At 31.2% G+C, this 24,546-nt stretch overlaps 4 protein-coding genes and 1 long non-coding RNA gene across 11 annotated transcripts in view; all 5 read right to left on the bottom strand.

The window, feature by feature from the left end:
• Nucleotides 1–2,345: 2,345 nt before the first annotated feature.
• Nucleotides 2,346–5,770, bottom strand: LOC108568172 (cytochrome P450 4c3-like). The gene is made up of 8 exons (XM_017929107.1): nucleotides 5,488–5,770; nucleotides 3,926–4,126; nucleotides 3,688–3,870; nucleotides 3,255–3,625; nucleotides 3,127–3,195; nucleotides 2,890–3,067; nucleotides 2,576–2,755; nucleotides 2,346–2,506 (listed from the first exon to the last, which is right to left on the bottom strand). The coding sequence occupies exons 1-8, from the start codon at nucleotides 5,645–5,647 to the stop codon at nucleotides 2,346–2,348; spliced, it is 1,503 nt and encodes a 500-aa protein (XP_017784596.1). The 5' UTR covers nucleotides 5,648–5,770.
• A 386-nt stretch (nucleotides 5,771–6,156) lies between these two features.
• On the bottom strand, nucleotides 6,157–9,782 carry LOC108568178 (titin homolog). Of its 5 annotated transcripts, none has more exons than XM_017929114.1 (15): nucleotides 9,608–9,779; nucleotides 9,402–9,553; nucleotides 9,316–9,352; nucleotides 9,165–9,258; nucleotides 8,758–9,113; nucleotides 8,597–8,704; nucleotides 8,482–8,544; nucleotides 8,150–8,417; nucleotides 7,928–8,097; nucleotides 7,796–7,856; nucleotides 7,472–7,707; nucleotides 6,923–6,978; nucleotides 6,751–6,798; nucleotides 6,412–6,565; nucleotides 6,157–6,278 (listed from the first exon to the last, which is right to left on the bottom strand). In XM_017929114.1, exons 1-15 carry the CDS (start codon nucleotides 9,704–9,706, stop codon nucleotides 6,237–6,239), a joined length of 1,944 nt encoding a protein of 647 aa, XP_017784603.1. In that variant the 5' UTR covers nucleotides 9,707–9,779; the 3' UTR covers nucleotides 6,157–6,236. The 5 variants fall into 5 exon arrangements, with proteins under 5 accessions (XP_017784603.1, XP_017784605.1, XP_017784602.1 ...); XM_017929115.1 differs by lacking the exon at nucleotides 6,157–6,278 and adding an exon at nucleotides 7,032–7,210 and having other exon boundaries at nucleotides 6,478–6,565; nucleotides 9,608–9,781; XM_017929116.1 differs by lacking the exon at nucleotides 6,751–6,798 and having other exon boundaries at nucleotides 9,608–9,780.
• A 3,462-nt stretch (nucleotides 9,783–13,244) lies between these two features.
• Nucleotides 13,245–14,825, bottom strand: LOC108568189. The gene is made up of 2 exons (XM_017929127.1): nucleotides 13,308–14,825; nucleotides 13,245–13,256 (listed from the first exon to the last, which is right to left on the bottom strand). Exons 1-2 carry the CDS (start codon nucleotides 14,823–14,825, stop codon nucleotides 13,245–13,247), a joined length of 1,530 nt encoding a protein of 509 aa, XP_017784616.1.
• A 4,045-nt stretch (nucleotides 14,826–18,870) lies between these two features.
• Nucleotides 18,871–20,541, bottom strand: LOC108568177 (60S ribosomal protein L8). Its single transcript, XM_017929112.1, has 4 exons — nucleotides 20,464–20,541; nucleotides 19,902–20,206; nucleotides 19,287–19,490; nucleotides 18,871–19,225 (listed from the first exon to the last, which is right to left on the bottom strand). The coding sequence occupies exons 2-4, from the start codon at nucleotides 20,194–20,196 to the stop codon at nucleotides 18,951–18,953; spliced, it is 774 nt and encodes a 257-aa protein (XP_017784601.1). The 5' UTR covers nucleotides 20,197–20,206; nucleotides 20,464–20,541; the 3' UTR covers nucleotides 18,871–18,950.
• Nucleotides 20,542–23,871: 3,330 nt separating this feature from the next.
• Nucleotides 23,872–24,546, bottom strand: part of LOC108568186 — an 8,279-nt gene continuing 7,604 nt past the window's right edge. For all 3 annotated transcript variants that reach the window (XR_001891291.1, XR_001891290.1, XR_001891289.1), the window contains 2 exons: nucleotides 24,316–24,367; nucleotides 23,872–24,123 (listed from right to left, as the gene is read on the bottom strand). This is a non-coding gene — a long non-coding RNA (uncharacterized LOC108568186). The remainder of the gene's footprint in view (nucleotides 24,124–24,315; nucleotides 24,368–24,546) is intronic.

Raw genomic sequence — 24,546 nt, 5'->3', positions numbered from 1 at the left:
AAAATTCTATAGACCTAAAAGTCTACTTCCAATAATATCAAAATTGTTTGAAAAATTATTAATGAATAGGCTCAACAATGTGCTAATACTAAATTACCGATTTGGATTTCGTTGTCAAAACGGTACCATCGAGCAAGTTAATAGAATGGTAGATATAATTAGCCAGGACCTGGAAGAGAATTGTTCAGGCACATTCTTAGATGTATCGCAGGCATTTGACAAAGTGTGGCACACGGGACTGCACTATAAATTAAAGAAGATTTTACCATACAACTTTCATAAAATAATACAAAAATAATACATATTTGACTGGAAGATTATTTCAAGTGAAATATTCGATACGGTGAAGAATTTGTATCCAATCACGTCAGGTGTATCGCAAGGTAGCGTGTTAGGACCTATCCTGTATATACTATATACCGCAGATATGCCCTTAACGGACAAAACAACTGCTGCAACGTTTGCCGATGATACTGCAATATTATCAGTTGATGCATACTGAGCAGTTGCATCACGTCACCTGCAAGTAAACCTGAACATAATACAGGAATGGCTACAAAAATGGAGAATAAAGGTCAATGAATCGAAATCAGTACATGTCACCTTCACCATGAGAAAGGACTCATGCCCACCAGTGACGCTTAAAGGAAAAATAATACCGTCGGCTAATAAAGTTAAATATCAGGGTATGCATATGGATAGAAGATTGACCTGGAAGGATCACATCCAAGCAAAAAGAGAACAACACTAAATTAAGTTCAGGAAATTCTACTGGCTATTACGGGAAGACTCTCCAATTTCGAAAGAAAACAAGTTGCTGATCTATAAAATAATTTTAAAACCTGTCTGGACATACGGAATACAGCTATGGGGAGTCAGCAGCAGATCTAATATTGCGACCATACAAGATTCCAGTCGAAGAGCCTAAGATGGATCATTGGTGCTCCATGGTATATTACAAACAACAGAATTCATGAGGACCTTCAAATGGAAACAGTAGAAGAAACAATTACGAAAAACAGTAGCCGATACCAAAATAGACTAGACAGACATCCAAACGTATTAGCTGTCAATCTTCTGGATAATAGACTAACAACATAGCTACTGAAGTGACACAAGCAACTGGACCTACCCTACCATACCCAACCGCCAGATCATTTACTGAATGTTTTTATTATAGAACAGTAGTGTTTTTTTTTTCAACTAAAACCCGTTTTTTTGAGCCTAGACTTAAAATATAAAAATTAATGAATTGTTTTAATTAAAAACATAAGAATCATGACACAAAATCGTCTCTGTTACGTGAATTGAAAAAATGAAAACTGAAATTATATGTAATGTTTTAGTTTAATTTTAAAATAAGTTATAAGAGATGTGAAGATATAAGACAGGCGAATGACTAGGATAGTTACGCGGTCGTCGCTTTGACCACCCCTGATATACAAAGTATTATCATGAAAGAAAATGGTTGGCAATAACTACCAAATGAGCAAATGTGTTGTCGGTGTTCTTTTTGTCCGATTACCCTGTTGCTCATGTTTCACTAAGATACGTAAGTACTTGCCAATGTCGCTAACTTGCTTGTATATCCAATTATCTGTTTGTACACATTGCGCCATTATATTTTTAATGATAAGTCCGTTTTCAAATAACGCAAAATATTGGCAGAACCGTATAAATTAAAGGTTACATTTTATTAATAACCAATGATAAAAAGAAATATACTACATATATAATAGAAAGCAATTTTACAAGATTTTGTAATATCTTTTTTAATTGGTTTTAAATTTTTACACTTTTGTAATTAAAGTTTGTTTACTTATTGCCAAATTTTCTTCATTATCAACAATAAACCATTAAATGAAAAAAAAAAACAATAATAAGAATAAAATTCAACTGCTACAAAGGGCTATTGACCATATCTACTAATATTAATAGATCTGCTTTTTTTCTGTATTGCAATAAATTCCATATTTTTAGTGTTAGGAACAATGTTAAGACTAAAGCAGCCTCTATATCGATATTGCTATAATTTTAATCGTAAATCTGCTGCAAATTCTATATCCAGCCATGATTTTAACACCGTGTCGAGAAACAAAAACTTGTGTTAAAATCGAGAATACACTTTACTATCTATTAAGGAAGTAAACACGATATCTAGATCAGTGGTACATACTAGTGTTATAAATTATTTGATTATTGGTGATAGTAGTAATTCTCAAAAACTTTATCCTCGAAGAAGTGGTTTTGTTCTAGAAAGTAATTAATCGGCAATTATTATTATTTTATTGAACACTTTATTATGTATAAACAACATAACCAGATAACAAAGTATTATTTACATGTCAAAATATCCTTTCTGCAAATTTTATATATACCCCATTTTTAGATTTTAAAACAATTTCGTAAGAGAGAATCATTTCAAAATCTTCAACGGGCAGTAGTTGAAAGCGTCTTAAAACCATAGCAAGTGTAGATTTAATTTCGAACATGGCAAATCTTTGTCCTGGAAAGAAAAACAAGTTTTAATGATATTTTCGAGCAGGATATCATTTCAGATGTCTAATGATCATACCAATACAATTTCGCGGTCCTGCACTAAAAGGTATATAACTAAATGCATTCCGTTTAGATTGATTTTCAGCGGTGAAACGTTCGGGATCAAATTTTTCTGGATCCGGAAAAATATTTTGGTCCCTGTGAAGACCATACGTAAACATTCCCAGTGGCACTCCTGGCGGCAAAGTCACTCCATCTAAAAAAACAAATAATAATAATATCACAATTGTTAATTCAGTCTTGTGTATTTTTAGGTCAAGTTTTCGTGATATCTTTTCTTAATATATTTAAGCTACAAAACACCAAATACCAGATGGACACTTTAATTACCGTAATTAATATCTTCATCGACTTCTCTTGCAATAATTGGCACTGGTGGAAACAATCGCAACGATTCCTTTATGACCATTTCTAAGTATTTCATTTCTTGAAGATCCTTATAAACAATAGGTCTATATTTATCTTCGTCGTTTCTAAAAATTAGTTTTAACTCTTCAAGGACTTTATTCTGTAATTATTATAACAAATATATAATAAATACTTGTAAACTCATATTCAATGTAATACCTGAATTTCTGTATTTTGAGCTAAGCAAAACATTGTAAAGGTTAAAGCTGATGCAGTTGTATCATGACCCTAAAAGAAATAATGTATGTAAATAATTAACATATTTTGTTATCTTTTTGTCTTAGTACAGCAAACATAAACGTATTAACTTCATCCCTAATTTCTTCATCGGTTAATATCTGCCCATCAACTGAAGATTGAAGCATCAAATCTAAGAACGCCAAACGTCTTTTTCTGCCGAGTTCATTAACTTTTGTATCGATATTCTGTGATTCTAACACTTTCTTACGTTGCGCGATTACGGAATTTGTATATTCGTGGATTATTGCAACAAGTTTCTTTTCCGTTCTATAATCTTTAGTGAAAAAGTATAAGAAATCGTTCTGTGTAAAAATATTGAAACTTCTACGAGCAACAATTTCTCCCATAGTCCTCACGCTCTTCACATATGCAGATTCGGCATTTAATTGTGCGTTAACGTTAGTTCCCATAGCAGTTTCTAAAAAGAAAACGAAATAATAATTCAAGTAAATTGTATTTTTAGTTAATTTGTAAATATACCACATATAACGTCCAAAGTGTAAGACGTTACAAATGGATAAATATTGAAAGAGTTTCCATTCATCTTCTCTATTTTTTCCAGTAAGATATTCGATTTGGAGTGGAACGTTTCTATGAACTGTTCAAGAATTTGAAAATGAAAAGCAGGTGTTAAAATTTTCCTCGATCGAAACCATTTTTGCCCTGAAATATCTGTAATTATTATTATGCTCTAAGAATACATGAGTTAATTATTTACCAGTCGATGTCAGGAGACCCTCTCCAAGCCAACGCTTAAAAAATGCATAATCTTCAGATTTTTTCAAGATTTTTGTAGAAGTCAAGATGTGTTCCAAAAATTTTGTATCAGCAGTTAAAATAAAGGAAAATAGAAACCCATGGTAAATGTTCAGATGGTTTCCGAAATGTTTAAAATACTTTGTAAGAGCAGGTATAAAATCTAAAAATTAAAATATAAACAAAAAAATGCAATAATGAAATATATGTTTTTTAATTTTCTTAATAAAAAAAAGTTTGCAAACATTATTTAAAAAATGTAATATTAATTAAGGTACCCAATCGTACTACTTTGTGGACTTGTTACTGCTTTTTCATTTAAAAAACGTCCTTTAAAAATACTTATTATTTAAACTGTCTATCCTTGGTAATAAACATATATACCGGTAAAAAATATTATACAATAATTGTATTTTAGTGCTTATAAAGCTTATTTCACTCAGATAATTTACATTTTACCGCACTTTATCTTATTTTATCGGTGCATATGAGAGCCAGCCGATGTTTTCACTGGAACAATTGATTTATTCAAATAATAGTCGTAAATAAGCAATTAGTTTAAAAATAATTCAAGAGTTGAAACCCTTCTGGTACACACATGCACTCAACTGAACCCCCTCCCTCCAAAATGTTTAAATTTAATTCAAAACATTAATTAATATTAAAATAAGTTTTACATAACTACTCAACAAATTGATAATATTTCAGCCGCAAAAGTTAGCAATATTTTAAATTGTTTATATCTAAATAAACTTATAATTACAGATGAGCCAATCCTTAGATTAAAGATTTATATTTATATAATTTACAATAAAAATAATATATATATTGAAGTATGGTCAGCCAACTTCCTTCACTTTTCTGTATGAAGCAATACTATACATATTATTAAATTACGAATTAATAAAGAACGTGGGCAGAAGGAGTTGGTACTTATGCAACTGTGGATGAGTATGTTCATGCAAGATTGCAATCATCCGTAAAGACACTAGTCTCAGTTTTAACAGTAAAGTTCAACTAAATTGTTCGGACATGTACGCTACTGAAAGAAAATTTTATCGAAAGGGGGTAGAAAAAGTACCGTATAAAAAAAATAAATTTAAAGGCAATTTTTTATTTGAGAATAACAGTTACAAAAATTGTTGCCGGGGATGGAGTGTTGGTTCACATTAAGGAATTTGTGGCAACATTGTAGTTTCGCCACTGATTATGACGTAACTATATCAATCAGTACTTTTTTGCACAAAAAGTAATTGGTCAGCTTATATTAACATTAATTACAGAAATGTTAATAAATGAAATACGAATTGCATTTGTTAATTTATATATTATAATTCATGATATAAATGTACATTATATTTTAACCATGATTGCAATTTCACCAGTGAATTATTCAATGTTATAAATGAATTTGATAAGCTAAGTGACCTTAACCAGAGATGCTCCGTTTGTGATTTCAAGGACTACGACTGTTCGTTTCTTGTTTGAGCGTTGCTTTATTTCTGAAATAAAAAATGTACTAACGTGCAGTAGATGTAAATTTAAAAGATTCGCCCAGCAACAGATTGTCTGGTGGTGTCTTCACGTTCCTCAGTTTTCTCCTCACGCTGAACACGTCAAATAAAAACTTCGCAAACCAAGCCGCTGCGATAATGATGAGCGTGTATACGATAATGTATGCCATTATAGTTACTGGGAGCGACTGGATCCAACTTGAATGACTGATACTTTATATGTGTCAAGCAACGCCAAACTGACGAATATTATTTAAAATAATAGTCTACCAGAAAAATACAGATTAATTATATGAAACATGTTCTAAATATAGTTCATTATCTAAAAATCAATGAAACGTAAACATCATCGATTTTTTTTATTTTATCCTTTTAATTCAACAGATGGCGTTTTTGTTGTACTTTATTAAATACATTTTTTAATGTTTTTCTTACTTTCACATAGAAATGTTCCCAGTTTCTAAGTATATTTAATTAATTTCATAATCCAAAGAAAACAAAATCAATAAAAAGCATTGTATAAATTATAACGACAAACGGTAGATTATACTTATTTTATTCTCAACGTGTTTTTCAATACTTTTTTTGTATTAAAAACATTTTGATTAAATTGACATTTAATCAAAAACAATATAATTAATTATGGGAAAATTTTGGGAGTGAAAAAAATATTGGTTGTTACAATTATTTAATTACACACAATTTTCTATAACATATTTCATTGACATTGTAAGTTCAAAATATATTTTAACTATGATCTCAGCGCTCCATTTGGGGAGATATTTGATTATTTTCGTTTTTCTGTAAAATAAAAAGATTACTTCAAGATAATATTTTTTAAGACTACTTTAATTAATTCATTTGTTAATGATTATTATTGTTTATACATATTATTATTATAACATAAAATAATATAGTTTATATTTCATTTTACCTTAGTAAAATAATCTTCTTCAGATAAAATCATTTCTGGTCTGGCTAATATACCTTTAGCGGGTGGTTCCAAATCATGTATAATTTTATAAACTTCTGAATGCTGAAGGTGATCCATTTTTTTCGGAGGTGGTTGAAATTTCAAGAAGTTAATTCTATGGAATATATATATAACAATAATATAATTATTTTGTACATTCAGTTGACAATTAAAATAATAATACGCTTCTTAATTGTTAAAAATCTCAAATAAATTAAAATGAACAGCATATGAAATTACCTTCATGAATTGAATATTTATGAGATTAAGAGCTACAGTTTTGTTTGCTTTAATACTTACTTTTTAGTTTCGATTACTTTACTATGAACCAAACAACAATTGGATTCTCTGAAAATTTGATCAACTAGAAATAGCATGCTGTTTTGTTTATATATTGCATAATAAGCAAATGTATTGCATTTTACGAAAATTTATTTGTGTTGTGTTTAAAGTTGATGCATGTTTACAGTACCTATATATGGGCTGGGTGACATGTGTCCATGGCCAAATGTGATTCCAATGGTTAATCTGAAAATAACAAAACAACTTGTAAGCAAATATCCCATGAACTGTTTTCCTACCCAATCGTGTGTCCTGTAACAACTTCATAATAAGAGCTTATAGTTTGATCGATCTTGTCATCAGACATTTTTGGTTGTCTGAATGATCGAACTGCGTCATCGGGTTGAGACCATTTTCTACCTCCCGGTAAAATTATTGGTCGCTCCAGAGGTGCCAGGGGTCGAAACTCGTTCATTTCCTACAAAAAATGTTCCACCTCAAGCTTAAAATTAATAATACTCAAAAGTATAATTATAAATTTAGTTAAAGCAATAATTAACGACTGGTACTAAAGAAAGCACCGAGTATAATAATTTCCAAATACAGCAAATGTATTTAATGTTCACACGTTTTGAATCCTTTCCAATTTGGATACCCTTCAAAAATGTTACCTTGTGAATTCGGATTTTCGATAGTAAACATAGTTTATTTTAAATAGTGGTACTGCCATTGAAATTACCTTGGCTTGTTTATCAATTTTCAATTGTGCGTTCTTCTTTTCCTCTATTTCTTCTATAAGTTTCATATCAATGTCTTCTTGATCCATTATATCCTCTTCTAGGCTCATAGTTTTAACAAGAACACTTGCCTCCAATTCAGAACTTTGCAAACACCGTTGTTCTTCTATTAAGAAATCTTGTATTGATTCCCTATTTTCACTTTCCTCTTCAACGATACTTAATGCATCTTGCGATTCTAAAAAAAATATTTATTAAGTTTAAAATAAGTTCAAATAAATTTTAAAGTCTTAAAAAAATAGTTAAATCAAACTCATCACATTTACCTAGAATCACAAGTTCAGTAATTTCATCCTCCGTGTCTGTGTTTTCAGCGCAACTGAACTCCTAAAAAATAATATGGATGTAATCTTTGATACTATTTAGCAAGTGCCAAAATGCTATTTATAATAAATTACGTTTTCCATCTCTTCTTCGTGCGATTGACTGTTATGCGCAATCTTTTGTAATTGTTGCGTTATTAAACTCAAAGTCATTTGAATCGTCTGAGGTAAATCAGATAGCGCTGAAAGTTGTTCTTTGACTTGCGATAGCTGCTGTTCTATAGATAAAGTTGATTTTTTCGTACCTACGATATAATATATGTTATTTACAAAATAATATAACGTTAATTGACTCACCAGTAATATATGTCATATTCTCCTCACTTTTCTCGGAAACTGAATCGTAGTCGGGTTCTATTTCAACTGTAATTTCTTTATTTATAATATCATCTTCTTCTTCTAATTTTCTTCTTTCATTTTTGTTAGCTTCTTTCATTTCAACATTTATTTCATTATAAGTCTCCTCTTCAGCAATTAATGTTGCTTCATATGCTGCTCTTTCTGCTTCAATCCGAGATTCTTCTGCTGCGATTTCCATAGCTACCGCTGCTTCCTTTTCTGCTTTCTAATGAATAAAATTCAATATTTATAAATTAAAATTAAACGTTTATAAATTAAATAAATTCTACCTTAGTCGCTCTTTCAATTTCTAGATCTTTTTTTGTTCGTATAACAACTTTGTATTGATTTTCCTAAAACATAATATGTTACTAAATAAATGCGAGTTTATCATCTAATACTTACTTTTAATTCTTCTTCTTTGACAATTGGTTTAGGATTTTTAGGTTTTTGCAAAAATGTGGACCACTTTCTTTCCTCTATCTCTAAATCACTCAAGCACGTATTGATGGCCTAAAATAATGTATTCCTCAATAGATCGCATTAACTATGTTCGCATGTTATACTTTTAAAACTTCCGATTTACCCAAAACTTCATTTTCGCAAATTTGTGAAGAGTGCACATGTTGTGCACTGACTTTATTTGCTGCTGATTGCATTTCTTCAAATTGATTTCGTTCTGCTTGAATAAGTATCTGGGTATTTACTTGTTTTTCAATTGTTTGCTCTAAATACAATTCGGATTTTACTTCTGCGTTCGCAACATAAAACATACGTTGTTCTTCGGTAGATACATGTTCCAAATTTTCATTTTTTTTGAGCTCTTTTAGAGTTGCAGAATTTTCGAAATTTTCTGGATTTATTATTCTGTGAACTTCTTCGTCTGTTAAATTTAAATCGTGCTTTACAAATGATATATTTTCTGAAATGTACATATATTTTTATTAAAAGAAATTATTTGTTTTCATCCAACCTGTAGTTTGTTCGTCAGGATATGGCCTTTCTTCATATTCAATTGGTATAGAACCTTCCAAAATATTATACACTTCTTCATTTCTATCTTCATCCTAAGAAACAAAATGATGTCATTTTGTTGAAAGTTAAAAAAAAAGACAAATTCTTACAGCTATTAAATTTAATTGAATATCCGTTAGATCGCCCCTAAAAAGATTTTTTTAAGTAATATTATATCAATTTGAGTAGAAATTACCTTAAAATTTTCACTGTAAATTCTTGATCTAATTTAAGAAGCGATTCATGGGCTTGCTCGTGAGTTAAATCATCGGTATTTGTATCTTGAATTTTTAATAGAACGTCTCCAACTTTAAGCCCAGCTCTATCCGCATGACTACCATCTACAATCTTTCAAAGATTATTGTTTTATATATGTATAATTAAAAGTGATTTACTAAATACCTTCACGACAGTAAGAGGAAAATCATGGTCGGAGCCTCCGGTTAAACGGAATCCCCAAGGGTGGTTGTCCTTTTTGGAAAAGCGAAGTTCAATTGCCATTTAATAATTCCGGACTGTCACTATTCCACTAGTAGATCACATAGTTAATTTGAGACTGAGAACCTCAAGTCGCATTAACTAGTTGATCTATCAGTCCTAAACATTTTGTAACCTATTTATCTAAATGCCAATTAATCTATTTAAACCAACCTTATTTAATCTATTTATAAATGAAATGAAGTTTACATTGAATATTTAAATAAGCATATATGGAATAAATTTAAAATGCTGTTATTTTTTGTAAATATATTTATTTTCAAATAGGTAATATTAAATATAAATTATAAAAATAAGAAATGTTTAGAACCTCTGACTGCAAATAAGTCAATAACGCGCCGTTTGTCGAGCCAGGAAATACGAACGGACATTCCGTACATTGAAATCCGATGCCCCACCAGTACTTTACGAAGCTAATAATAAAGTCTCCTTTCATTACACCTTATTTATTATAGCAAATACTTAATTAAAAAAATATCTAAATAAAGCAATATATAAATATAAATCGTTAGTAATCTATTCTGCATCTTGTCCTTTGGATACAATGGCCTAGAAAATAATGCGTTAAATTTATAGAAATGTATGTATACTTGCTTGTATAATCAATTACTTCCGTAACTTCTATAATTTTAGTACTTTCAGTAATGCTCGCTATTTCGTTTGATGATAATTTATTTGAGATTTCCGTGGTTGTAGTTGTTGTCCGTCTAAACGGATTTAATTGTTGCAGAACTTCAAAAATCTGAGGTCTTTGTGGCTGATCTGCTGTATAATTAGCTGGCAGAGATGTAGAATTTATTTTATTTATATTTTGGCCCTCCAATTGAGTAGCATTCTGTGGCCTCATTATATTATTAAAGGCTTGGAGTATCTGTTGTCCTGCGTTTTGGAAAAACTGCATAATACCTCCAGATGTTTCGTTGGTCTGTCTACCAGAATATACTTCTTTGTTTATATCTTTAAAATTCAAAATTGTATTTCTAATATTCTTAAAAGTGTTATCCAATATCTCAATTGTTTGTCCAGTTTCGGTAATTTTAATATTTTGTAGAGATATATATTTTTTGGTGGACCTCAGGAAATTATCAAATGTTGCATTCACATTGCTCAACATTTCTTTGTTGCTCGGATTATTGGGCATTTGGTTATGTATACCGTTTTCAATTTCAATCGCACTATTTTTAACGATTGTCTCAATTTTAAGATATAATTTATCATCGTAAATCAATGTTAAATTCTTACCGAAATTGATTTTGTTAATTTCATCTTGCAAAATCAATGCAGAATTCACCGAAACTATCAACGTGAGAAATAAAGGCGTATACTTCATCTTAGGTTAGGCTTTGGACTGTATTAATTGAATTCCTGTTGCTGGTTTTATGCACTCCTCATACATATATGCCATGTATTTACCATTTTTGCAGACGCAACCGGTCCCAGTAAGAAAACGTATAGATAAAATAAATGATTTGTGAACATTTCAAATGCAGCTGCTACCATAAACGTTAAAAATGGTACGAAATAAATATAAAATAAATATTTGTTATTAACATGTTTATTAATTGAATATAAAATATAAAGGTGTAATAAAAACAAAAAATTATAATAATAATATTTATGTTTTCTTATTGGTATCTTCAGAAATCAAATCTTCTACAACAATTGGTGTAGTGGAAGCAACGACTGGTTTTATCGTTGGTTTTATGGTTGTTATTTTGAATGGATTAAGAAATTGAATTGTATCTAATATTGGTCTGGGTGGTTGAGGAACTGTTGAATCGGCAGCGACATCTGCAACTTGCGAAGGTGCTGACGTTGGTTTGAAGGGATTTATATTTCCAATGAAACTTGGTATAAGTTGCCATATGCTAATTGGACTTGGAGTAGGACCCGAAATGTTCAAAATTGAACTGACTCCATTCGAAATCACTTGAAATCCATTTTGGAGTAAGTCTAGAATATTCTGTGGTGGTTGCGATGATATCTGACGAGTACTTTTTACTTGTTTTATATAGTCATTAAGTCTATCTGTCAACATATTAGATAATTCCAATATATAATATTGTCCTTTCATCAATGAAATGCCAGCGTTCATCTTTATATATTGCTGAGATTCTACCAACAAATTTTCCAACGTAATATTAATACTATTCAGTATTTCCATTTTATTTAAATTTGTATAGTGATCTTCTGGCATAGCTCTAATACCATTAGAAATTTGAAATGCTCCATTTAAAATGGATTCTTTTACTTTTAATGCTAGAAACTGATTATACTTGTCTATAATGTATTTAGATTCCTCGGAGAGTTGTGGCTTTTCTTCTAAATTTGCAAGAGATTTTTGATATGTCGTCGACGATTGCACAGAAATTATAAAACTTATTAGCAAATACCACTGGACCTTCATTTTGGAAACTAAAGCTAAAGAAATGCAGAATATCCTTTTATATCAACCTTTACATGTTTTTTCTGCATAAAACTTTTGTTACTTTTCATGCTTCTAGTGGCGTTGGGGTTTTATTGCATTTTTACTCAAAACCGGTCCTACTGAAACTGGTAACATCTTCAAGGAGATACGAAATTTATTTAGGGTCAGTGCACCATGGTTCACGTAAAATATTTAGTCGGATCCAACCGCAGGTACTTGTTAATTTTCAGGAATAAATTGAAATTGTTTGTATTTTTAGTATTATTAAATAAATAGTCAGAAAGACCACGATCGCCAAAAGGTTTTGTGTATTGCATGCTTATTTATTCATTATTAGATATTAATTGAATTAAGGATTATTGGTGATGAATTCGAATTTAATAATAATATTGATTATAAAATTATAAAAATTATATAATTAATTATAAATAGATAATGTAATAAATATAAAACCATGTGAATCATTGTAAAGGGGAAATTAAAAAAAGAAATACGATCATAATTAAATATACAAAAAATAATGGAGCGATCACGAGAAAATGACGTATTCATATGGAAGGTAGGTTTAAAATTTGTATTCGGTATAAAATTGTCGTAAAAAAATGTGTTGATTTGAGATTTTCAAACAGTTTATCGATTATAAGGACCATTTTAGTTTAGTTTTGATTAGAACTATCAATCATTTATATGATTGCATTTATATGTTATGCTGTCTAATTTTGGTTATTAAAAGTGCTGGTATGTGGTTGTATGTGTTCAATATTTAATTGTTCACTTAATGATTTTTGTGAAGTAATTAACAATAATCTTAGAACTTCATCCAATCCAAAATAATATGGACTATAAATGATATACGAAGGTAGAATCATCATACAGAATTGGGTTGGGATTTCAAATATTGAGATCGTATAGGTCAAAACAAAATATATTATAAAATAATGGCAATACAAATAAAATATAAATAAGAAATATTTATTGATAATATTTTATTAGTAGATAAATATAAATATAATTATTGTATTTGACATATTATTAAAAATAATTTATACTTAGTTTCTAAAGCAACAAGTAAATAAATTCGGCACATTTTACTTTTCAGTCATATTTCATTGTTTATGTGGACTCCTAAAACAATATGATATTAATTTAATATATTTTTTTGTATGTATGTTATACCTTAATTTCATTTGATTTGCTAAACGGTTCAGCTTCTGCGATTTCGTTAGCTTCTGTTATCTCGGTTGGTTTCACCACTTCCTCTTGTTCAATCGGTTTTGAGACTTCAACTGTCTGAGATTCTTCAGTCGGTTTTCTTACTGGAACTGCACTCGATGAAATGGGTCTAGATGTGCTTGAATCGGGAAGTGGATCATTTTCGACAGCAGGTTTGGTCGTTGTTTGTGGGTTAAACGGATTAGCATTATTTATGGCTTGTATAACTTGTTGACTGGCATTTTGTAAAATGGATAATGGACCGGCTGGTTGTGAAACGGTAGTCACATCTCCTAGGACATTTGGCGCTTGGGTACCCGGATTTAAAGCATTACCAATTGCTTGAACTACTTGCTGTCCAGCATTCTGGAGGAATGTGAATGGACCGTTCGGTTGGGAAGACGAGGTTTCGTCGGACTCTGAATTTGGAGATTGAGTAAATGGATTAGCGCTGTTTATAACTTGGGCAACTTGCTGTCCAGCATTTTGTAGAAATTGCAGTGGTCCTTGGTTTGTGCTTTCTTCGTTTTGAGATCCTTGTTGAAATGGATTAAAATTTTGTAATGCGGTTTGAATAGTTTGTAATGGATTTGTTTGTGTTGGCTTAGATGTTTGCTCGTCGCTCTCAGCTGCCGCTACTGGAGCTGATGTAACTGGTCTGTTAATAATATTATTGATATTTTGAACTAATTGCTGGCCAGCTGACTGTACAATTTGGAATGGATTTGGAGACTGTGTTGGTTGAGCATCTCCTAAAACGGTTCCTTGGGTCACTCCTTGATTGCTGATGTTATTAATATTGTTGGCAATTTGTTGGAAACTATTTTGAATTTGAGTAACGATCATTTGAAATGGATTGTTGGAAGCTGTTTGTTTTATAGATTGTGATGCAGAAACATCTTTGAAGAGATCAGCAGAGGCGGCTTGGAAATTGTTTCTTACTTCTTTGAGGAAGTTGCCGGGCAAGGCTTGTTTCACATAATTTTTGGATTCGGAAAGTTTTTTAGTAAATTCCAAAAAAGTTTCTAAAGTCGCATTAACCTTACTCAATACATCAGCTTTTGTCGGTTCACCAGTTTCGACGTTAATATTTTCAACGTTTGTTTTAATATCATTAGCTCCATTTAAAACGATCTTTTCAATTTCGTCATATACATCAACGGTATATTTAATCTCATCGACAGACGATTTTACATTCTCTCTTCTCAATTCATCTAATGCAGTTTGTACATCGACATCGGGAATTGGAAGATGCTTACCAGCTTCGGACAATTGTCCCGGTGAGAGTTGAGGTTTTTCTTCTAAGTTTCTGATGCCAGCATTTGATTCAGACGAATAAGAGTTGAGGTTTCGTGAACTGGCCGTTTGGAAATTAACTTTATCGTATATTATTTTAACTGGAATCTCTATGGATTTTTGATAAATTGCCGCCGAATAAACGGCAGACACAAAAGTAAAAACCAAGAACCACTTGCTCTTCATCTCGTGTTGCAGTTTAGACTAGAGTTATTGAACTCACGCGACTGGTTTTATACCGGCTCCTTATTTTATAGATAAATTCTGCCACTTCTTAAAAGAGCGGTAGTGTATTTTTCTAATAATCGCACGTGAAAGTAATAATTATCACGATGTGCCGCTACAACCGGTCCGGTCCAGCAAGCCTCGAGCAGGTGGGATCGACAACATCTCTTCATACGCAGTCTTCTCTTGCAATCCTTAGGGTCAAGGACTTGTAAACAGTTATAAACAGTTACTATACGAAATGTTTTCTTCGTACAACGTCCATAAAAAAATATGTTATATGCTCCAACCGTTTTTAAATTCCAGTTTTTTTTATATTTAAATATTTCGTACATTTCGAATATTCCTATCATTATAAATCATACTAATAAACCCACTAACACAATTTATTATAAAAAGATAAACAATGTTATGTTAATTTAAACGACCCAGATAGAATTCCAAAATCTGTAATAGGCAGTTTTCTGTTTATTTCATGAGAGCCACATCCACGTATACTGTGTAATGAAATAAAGTTGATTATTACAGTGTGCCACCGTTTATTAGCTATTAAATACAAAATATATACTTTATAAATTCTTCTAATTATCATGTGAAAGTAATTAATGAATATTGAATAAAATGTAATTTGTAATTCCATAAGCTGCCAACAAATATTTACACATAAGCACGTACAGGCAAAATCGTATAAAATTAAAATAAAACACAAGAATCTTTAAAACATTTTGTAGATGCAATCAAATCTAAATATAAAACACAATAATAATTATTATTATAAAATGTATTCCAATTTTTGATCGAATTTATTCCGACAAAAAAATAGTCAATAAATCAATAACAAATTTAGTTTTTAACAAATTCATAAACTGTTAACCGAAGATTTAGAAGAAATACTAAACCCTAATTTTATGATCCACGACTTCATGCATGACTCTTGTTCATACATTATTTTTGAAACCTAAGTTCTTATTGGATAACCGAATATGTCAGAAAGAGTTATATGGTGGAAACATTAAATAACACAAACACAAAATACATCTTTGAACGAAATATAATATAGATCGTATTATCTATCATTCATTTATTGTGTTTTGAATAATTAAGTTTCTAAGTGTACATATATATGAAGGTAGAATGGTTTTGGTTGAACTAATAAAAATCTGTCAATATATGAAATCATTATTTTTATGTATTTCGACAATTTCCACGTGTCATTGTATAAAATACCGACATTATACACCTTCCCGCATATATAAGAATAGTAATTACATACTGATTAATCGTACACGCTTTCCAAAGAGGAAATGTACTACACATATAAATGATAAAGGTTAAATACTATAATATAAATAATAATGATCGCCTACTATATTGCAATTTCATTTTGTGTTTTTCTATTAATTATTTTATCAGTTAATTACTCAATGTGCGTTTGTTTATTGCCTTGTATTTTGACCAATAAACTATTATTATAAATGAGACTTATCCAACCCGCGAACCGCACGCGGCTCAATAAAAAATCATAAACTTACAAACTTCATGAGATTGCGACTAAAACTATCATTATTTTACTCTATTATAAACTATTGTTAGTGTATTTTAGGTGTGGCTAGGATCAAATTTATTTGGAATCAGATTTTTAACGCGATTGACCAAAAATCGTTTTGTGATCGACCTTGATATCAAAAATCAAAGACAAGATGATTTGCGGTCGCCATACTACCGCAACCCATATTACAAATATTCATATAGATAACAGAATATATCACGAAGGACAGTCCTAAATTTCTAAAGAAACTTAAACTGGTACCGAAATTAATTCTAAACTTAATATTTTATTTATTCATTATTACTTTGTATTGATTTATTAATTTGATTATCTATATTATGTGTTTATTTCGAATATTTTCAATATTTAAGAATCTTCGGATCAGCGGTAGTGACAGGCGACTTCAACGCAAAACACCCAGAATGGTGAGAGCAGGGGAGAGACACGAAAAGACGCAAGAGGAGTCATGCTGACGGAATGGGCAGCAAGCTTGGACTTGTTGGTTACAAACAGAGACTCCAACTCTACCTTTGAGAGAGGCTCTAGTTCTAATCCTGGATTTAACTTTAGCCACGACTAGAATGGTCACCAAAATAAACAAATGCAGTGTTCTCGACAGAGAATCCATGAGTGATCATCGATATATCTCTTTCGAAATTGGGAGCTGATAAGATCGTCTCGCAGATTGGCAGCTTTGTCTTATATCTGCTATCTCAGCTTCAGTTGGCAAGCATTGGGCTTTATTTTTGGAAGAGTTCGGAGAAGGGAGCCTGGACTAGACGCTTAATCCCAGAAGTAGGACCCTGGATTTCCAGAAAACACGGCGAGACAACATTCCATCTGAGCCAATCGCTTTACGGGCACGGGTGCTTCAGAAAGTACCTGCACTTTATAGGCAGGAAGGAGGACGAAAAGTGCTGGTACTGCGAAGAAGACGATAGCCCAGAACACTCGTTCTTTGGTTGCTGCAGATGGGCGACGATGAAGCACGAGGCTGAATTCAAATCTAGGAGAAGTGCTGGAACCGGAGACATTCGTCGGGGAGATGCTAAAGAGTCAAGAGAAGTAGGACATCATCACAGGCTACGTAGCAGGGGTGCTCTCCATTAAGGAAAATGACGAGCGGAGGAACAAATCCCAAAAAATCTGTAACGTTTGGTCAAGTTATATAGAAGAAAATTGTATATGTAGCCCGATTTTGAATCTGCTAACATATGCACACACATTTGTATAACCCACTTTACAGTTGTGTAAATTAATTTCGAATTTATATACTCCGTGATATTGCTCAAATCTATTTTTATTACTAGAACATTTTCACTCTGACAATTATCATCTGCATCTATTTTCTTGAAATTACATTTTCATAAGTAATTAACGAGAAAAAATATTTAAATAATCCAGTTGAGCCTAAGAAGTTTATTTCAAACATTTTATATTATTAACTATTTTGTGTATACGCGAGTTAAATACAACTCACATGTACTTTAGTTAGAATTTAAAATCGAGTCAAATAACAAATGTTGGTTTAATTTTATTTACAAAATTCCCTTCTTACTATTGTTTTGAATTATATAATTGAAAATACAAAAGAAATAAACCTTAATTAGTGACTGTTTCAACAGATGCATTTTGTAATGTTTCTTCGGTCATATTTACAGTAATATGCTTTTTAATCACTTCTATTTGTTTGAGTTTGTTCTAATGTTAGTTCTTCTTGAAATTTTCTGTTTCGTCGGTGGTTATTTGAGATTTTTATTTTTGAAGTTCTTCACATTTGACGTGATTAAGCAATCCCACTGAATTCGGACTGCATGGTTTTGTTTATTATGTATTTGTTTATTTGAAAAAAGAATTCGGAGTATTCAAAGAGACTTCGTAGATGTCTCTTAAACATTGTTTGTTTATATACTCTATTAACAATAGGCCGACCAACACAATGTCGAATGTCTATATAAAATAACCAAAACACTAGCACTGGCACACTACCAACAAAAAGCATCCATGGGAAGAAGCAATTATGAATTAATTTAATGAAAAAAAATGAAACGTTTTGAAAACATTACACTAATGTTACTGGCTACATCTATAAAAAATAAAACTCCTGTTTCTACTGCAGGGACAATACAATTTGAAAAGGTCCTCAAACATATTTTAAGCCATGAATGTTTTTTATTAGATGTTTTTCATTACTTATTAGGACATAATTTATAATCAATTGTTTTATCATTAATTTCACTGTAGATTGCTACAAATTTTTCGATTAAAAAAAGCTGCTTAAAATGTATTGCATCGAAATCGCTTTTCCCAATTCCCGTATTATGAAAGTAGTGAATTATGGAAGGGTTTACTGTATATAGTTCTTGATGATTAATATATACAATAATAAAATTTATGGTAAAATAAATTAAAAACATTGGAAACAGTCAACTATATATATTTCATAAGAAATGGAGAAAAATGGTTGTATTGTATATAAAACACATATTGGATTCATACAAAATAGAAATGTGACTGTTTTATAACTTATTATACATCTAATCATCCTTGTTGTTGTTAACCTTGCCACCACGAATACGACCAGTTCTACGGGCAGCGATGAGACCAACTTTGCGACCAGCAGAAGTTCCTCTCTTAACGGTGGAAGCTTTACCAATATGTTGATGGTTACCACCACCATGAGGATGCTCAACTGGGTTCATGGCAACACCACGTACCTTTGGCCAGCAGTTACGCTTAGCCTTATATTTGTGGTAGGCACGTCCAGCCTTCAAGATTGGTTTGTCGATACGACCACCACCAGCAACAATACCTATTAATAATTAAACACAAATTAATAATCACATTCTCAAATGAAAGTAAAGTATACATACCAACCATAGCCCTGTTGTTGGATGGAATAACTTTCTTAGCGCCGGATGGCAACTTAACTCTGGTCTTTCTGGTGTCTGGATTATGGGCAATTACAGTAGCGTAGTTACCGGAAGCACGCGCCAATCGGCCGCGATCACCAGTCTTTTCTTCCAAATTGCAGACAATAGTACCTTCAGGCATAGAGCCAACTGGCATTACATTACCTAAAAAAAATATTAAAAATCACAATTTGAGCATACACACATATTTAATATCAATTATACTTTGTTCTTTAAAACAGTGAGTTTATTGCAAATATATCTTTTACTAAATAAATTATCTTTATTGATATTGGTAGTTTTTTTAAGAGATTTATATAAATTGTTATTTATATAAATGAATTGGCCATATTTCTGCCACCTTTTTGACTCCCACTATTTGTTGTTGGTGAGACTTGAACCTGCCAACTTTCATATCTGATTTTGTGATACACGCAACTATAGAACTGAGTACATATTTGTTTGATAATAAGAAATTGTTTAATATATTTTTCAATTACTTTTGCTCACCAAGAAAATTCATTAGTAATTATGCATTTAGTAATGTATTGATATTTTAAAATATTATTTACTTACCAATTTGCAAGTTAGCCTTCCTTCCACAATACAAGAATTGTCCGGTGTACATGCCCTCTGGGGCAATGAACAATTCCTTCTTGGTTTGGTATTTGTAGGCATTTCTGAAATGTACAACAGCCAAAGGAGCACCACGGCCTGGGTCATGGACGATATCCTTAACTACACCCTTGATGTATCCATGACGTTCAGCGAAGTCTAATGGACGCAACTTTGGTGCTCCTTTCCTTTTCTTGGTATGAGCTTTGAAGACGGATCCCGCACCTTTACGTTGCGCACGAATTACACGTCCCATCTTGTAAAGACTAAAAACATATATAGAATTTAGAACAAGACATTTAAATTGTCCAATATAAGCGTGTAAACATATGCATAACCTACAAACACAAACAAACTTTCGATAACTTTTTCCACTTATAAAAATTAAACAATCTACTAAAATAATAAAATAGAACGTTACTTTAATAGTTACAGAATTATTTTTACTATTTAATTAAAAATGATGGATAACATTACACAAGATATTTAAAGATTTTTAAGCACTTTTGGAGAAACAACCTACCGTGTCTAGAATTGACAATATGAAAGGATGTTTTCATCCAAACTTCGTCTCATTTCACCTCTGTTACCAACATTATAACAAAAAATACACTAAAAAAAATAATGTTTTTGTCGTTAGTGTGGTGAACCTGCTAATATTCCCGCATATTTACGTATTCTTGAATTATCATTTTCACAATTAAAAGTTATATGCTTGTTTATTTTTATCCAGATTTTTTATTTTAATTTTTATTGTTATAACAAACTATCACAACTTATATATACATCCCTAACCGAGATCCTCCAAACTGCGATAAGAACTGATAGGTCCCTGCTCGAGAATAGTCTACCTATATATATATATGTCTCTTATGTGTTTGAGGTTTGTTTGTTCATATGCTAATTTATTGATATATTTGTTTTGATTCTTTTTATTTTAAAATATGTAGATGTGTTATTTTTATTGAGTTATGTATTTTTATCTATTTAATATGACATTGACAGCAGGCTACATGCACTCCGTTGTGCGAGCTAAGTTACATACTTCTACTCTTTTCAGAGTGGATGGAACCAGTTCTGTTGTGTACTTAAACTTTCTTAAAAACCAAATTAATTGTATTTTTTCGTATATTTGTTTGTGTGGATACAATTTTAACATAGAGAACAAAAGCGTTTAATTTCATCATATTTTGCTTTATTATTACCGAAAAGGTGATTTTTCACTCAAAGATGAACTGCGATCTGATAGGCCAAATGAAGTTGATGATGATCAAATCAATGTCGTAATTGATTCTGATTCATTAAAAACTCGTTATTTAGGTTACTCATAAGTTTATGGAAATTCATTTACCCAACGCATTAACATCTGCGATTTGCAGCTCAAACGAAATGAAATCGAACCTTTTTTAACTCTTTGAGGGACACGCTTTTTGAACAAATGTCAATCGTCGGAAGATTTATTAAATATTCACATGAATAGATTGTAAAATAAATATACTATGATATAATGAAAAAAAATAATTGTGGTGTTGTGTCCAACCATTATTATTATAATTGTTATTTTTAATATAGTGTATTAACAAACTAGAGACATCCACCGTGATCCCGGTTCGATACCCTTTAATATAAACAAAGGAGACCAAGCGTAAACATTCCCATCGATACTCGTATGCCTTTACTCCGAATTCAAGTCCTTATTATAAACACATAATGATCGTTATTGATCATCTTTTTCATATAAACAAATGCATAAATTAACTTTGTAAGTAGAATAAGTATTTAGAATCAGTCTCAGTAAAACCTTCAAAGACTAACATAGTCTCAGCAGAAAACCAAGTAACGGATAAAGTTATGTAAAACCAATTGAAATATTTAATTCCTACAACTAAGACTCCACAACGACAACACCAGACAATATTCCACTGTGTCCAGAATTCAATTCCTGGGACACGACAGTGTTTTCTAGAAAATGTCCAAGAAAGAGGAATTACCATTTACTTTGGTTGGTAAGTCAAGGCATGAATCTTGAAAGGCCATATCCAGCCATATCACCCGATGTTGATTCAGATGTCCAAAAATTGGTTGGGTCTAGAAATTTATGAATTTCTGGCCCCTCAGAGCATTACAACGGATCTAATGAATATGAACTAGCGTAAAAAACATCGAAAGTTTTTATTATACTTTCAGTTTGTTCAGATACTTGCAAAAATTATTGAATGGTAAAACCTTCAATGATGATGCTGTAAAATTACACCTAGTTCAGTTTTTTGCTGATAAAGCCCAGAAGTTCTATGATCGTGTGAAAATTAACTACAGTCAACCCTCCTATAACGCGATGGGTGCGTACCGCGTTATAAGAAACTCGGATTTAACCGTACAAACCAGGCTAATTCGTAGCCTGTTCTATGGAAACCGTCTACCGCAATTGTATGGAAACCGCGCTATAAGAAACTCGGAATTAGTACAAATCGCATCATTCGTACAGCGGAGACCAATAAATACAAAAGACAAGATAAATTATTTTTATTGTATTGAATTGAAGAGTTCATATAAGGATTGATAAAAAAAATGAAACAAGAACTATACTAAAAAACTGTTTTTCAACAAAAACAATGAAGACTTTTGTAAAATTATGTAATCTTTCAACAATCATCCTCGCTGTCAGATATGAGTCGCCTAACTCGTCTTCTTTTAATGGGCAAAATGTCTTCATCACTTAGTTCATCTTCACATTGGTTCTCGATTGTAGCTTTTCTTAACTCTCTTTTAAACTTTGTGCTGCGCACCGTTGAACGATCAATTTGAATGAAATGAAGTTCTAATTCTTTAGCCAAATAGCCAAATTTAGCCCTTTTCACATCTTGTAAATCGAGATTTGGCACCCATTCGTTTTCCTTATTTTCGTTTAAAGTTTCTTCCCCGAGTACTAGTTTTCTTACATCCTGATGGTATACTGCAAATTATTCATCGCCAATGACACGGTTCTAATACAATCTAATACAAATGGTTTGGAAAAGTTGGCCGGGATAAAACAATTATAAAACCAATCCTTAAATAAATTTTGAGTCATCCAAGCTTTCTTATTAGATCGCCAGAATACAGGCAATTGGGTCTTATTAATGTTTTTCATTACACGGGGAGTTGAAGAACGATTTATTATCATTGGTTTTATCATCATGCTCCCTGATAGAATGCTGCACACATGAAGGATGATACGTTCTTTTGAAAGTTTAAACCTCAGAGCACGCCTTTGATTTATCAGAATGAAGGTCTTAGATGGTAGTTTTTTCTCGGCAGTGCGTTTGCGTCGAAAATAAAACTTATATTAAAATCTCTTACAATATCTAGTTACTAGTCATTCATAGGCTGCGCGGAAGGAACTTATGGGATGCTGTTGAACGGAAACTGCGCTGTAAGAGTACCGCGTTATAGGAGGGCTGTCGCAATTTCAGTTCCGCTTTATATGGAAACCGCGTTCTGAGAGTACCGCGTTATTGGAGGGTTGACTGTATATCTTTTTCATTATGTATACATATGCCTACAACTAATGTAAAAGTAAATTGAAAATATTGAACCGTATCCACATTATCCAGAAAATGTACACAGTAACTTCACTGCTTTGAAGAACATGTCATGAATTACATGAGGAGAATTAATAAGCAAAATAGCGAATAAACTTTTATTTTCAAATAGTACTTAATCACAAACAAATTTTTAGAAGAGAATTTTATTTACCAGAAACAGCGAAATCAAAATTACATCCAAAATACCAAAAACAAATATACATTTATAGGACAATATTATCTTTATAAATAATATCATTTAAAATGTTATAGACATACTTTCTCAAACCAAAATATAAAAACATATTACAGTATGGGGTTGAAAAGCACCAGAATAAAATAAAAACTTCAATAGAAAAATTATAAAAATAATAACTCTTACTATAAAAAAACATTGACAAAAAGACTATCAAATGTTAATAAAAAAAATGCAGGGTTTCCTAAACATTTATACATTACAACGCACATTGTAGACTCCCAATCTTCGGTGAAATATGATAAGATTTATATATCATCACATAGATATTACTTATAAACTTATTTTAAGAATTAAAAAGTCTGCTATAACAGTGTAAACACCAGCTCAGTAGACATCCAATGCCAAGAAATAGGAAATACTTCTGAAAAAAGACTTTTATTACAACTGTAGAATAATGATAATTAAACTTTAAAAAATTTGAAACTGAATAAGAAACAGCCTCTAGCATAAATTTGTCTTTCATTACTTTTCAGATAATGTAGGTAAGATATTATTGATCATCACATAGATTTATTGCTATTTAATTTATGTACTATTACAAAGTCTGCTTTACCTGTCTATCATCAGCTTAGTGGACATCCAATGCCAACAATTGGGAAACACTTCTGGAAAAAGATATAAACTTATATTACATCTGTAAAATAATGATAACTAAATTAAAAAATAAATAAAAATGAATCAGAAACAGCCTCTAGCATAAAGAAGAAGTCTTTCACACTTCTGGAAAAGGATAAAAACTTATATTACAACTGTAGAATAATGATAACTAAATTTAAAAAAAAAT

This window comes from Nicrophorus vespilloides, unplaced genomic scaffold, assembly GCF_001412225.1.
Source record: "Nicrophorus vespilloides isolate i.1.1-1 unplaced genomic scaffold, Nicve_v1.0, whole genome shotgun sequence".
Taxonomy (NCBI): domain Eukaryota; kingdom Metazoa; phylum Arthropoda; class Insecta; order Coleoptera; family Silphidae; genus Nicrophorus; species Nicrophorus vespilloides.
The sequence above is the reverse complement of the archived record's forward strand: the minus strand, read 5'-3'. Positions and strand labels throughout refer to the sequence as shown.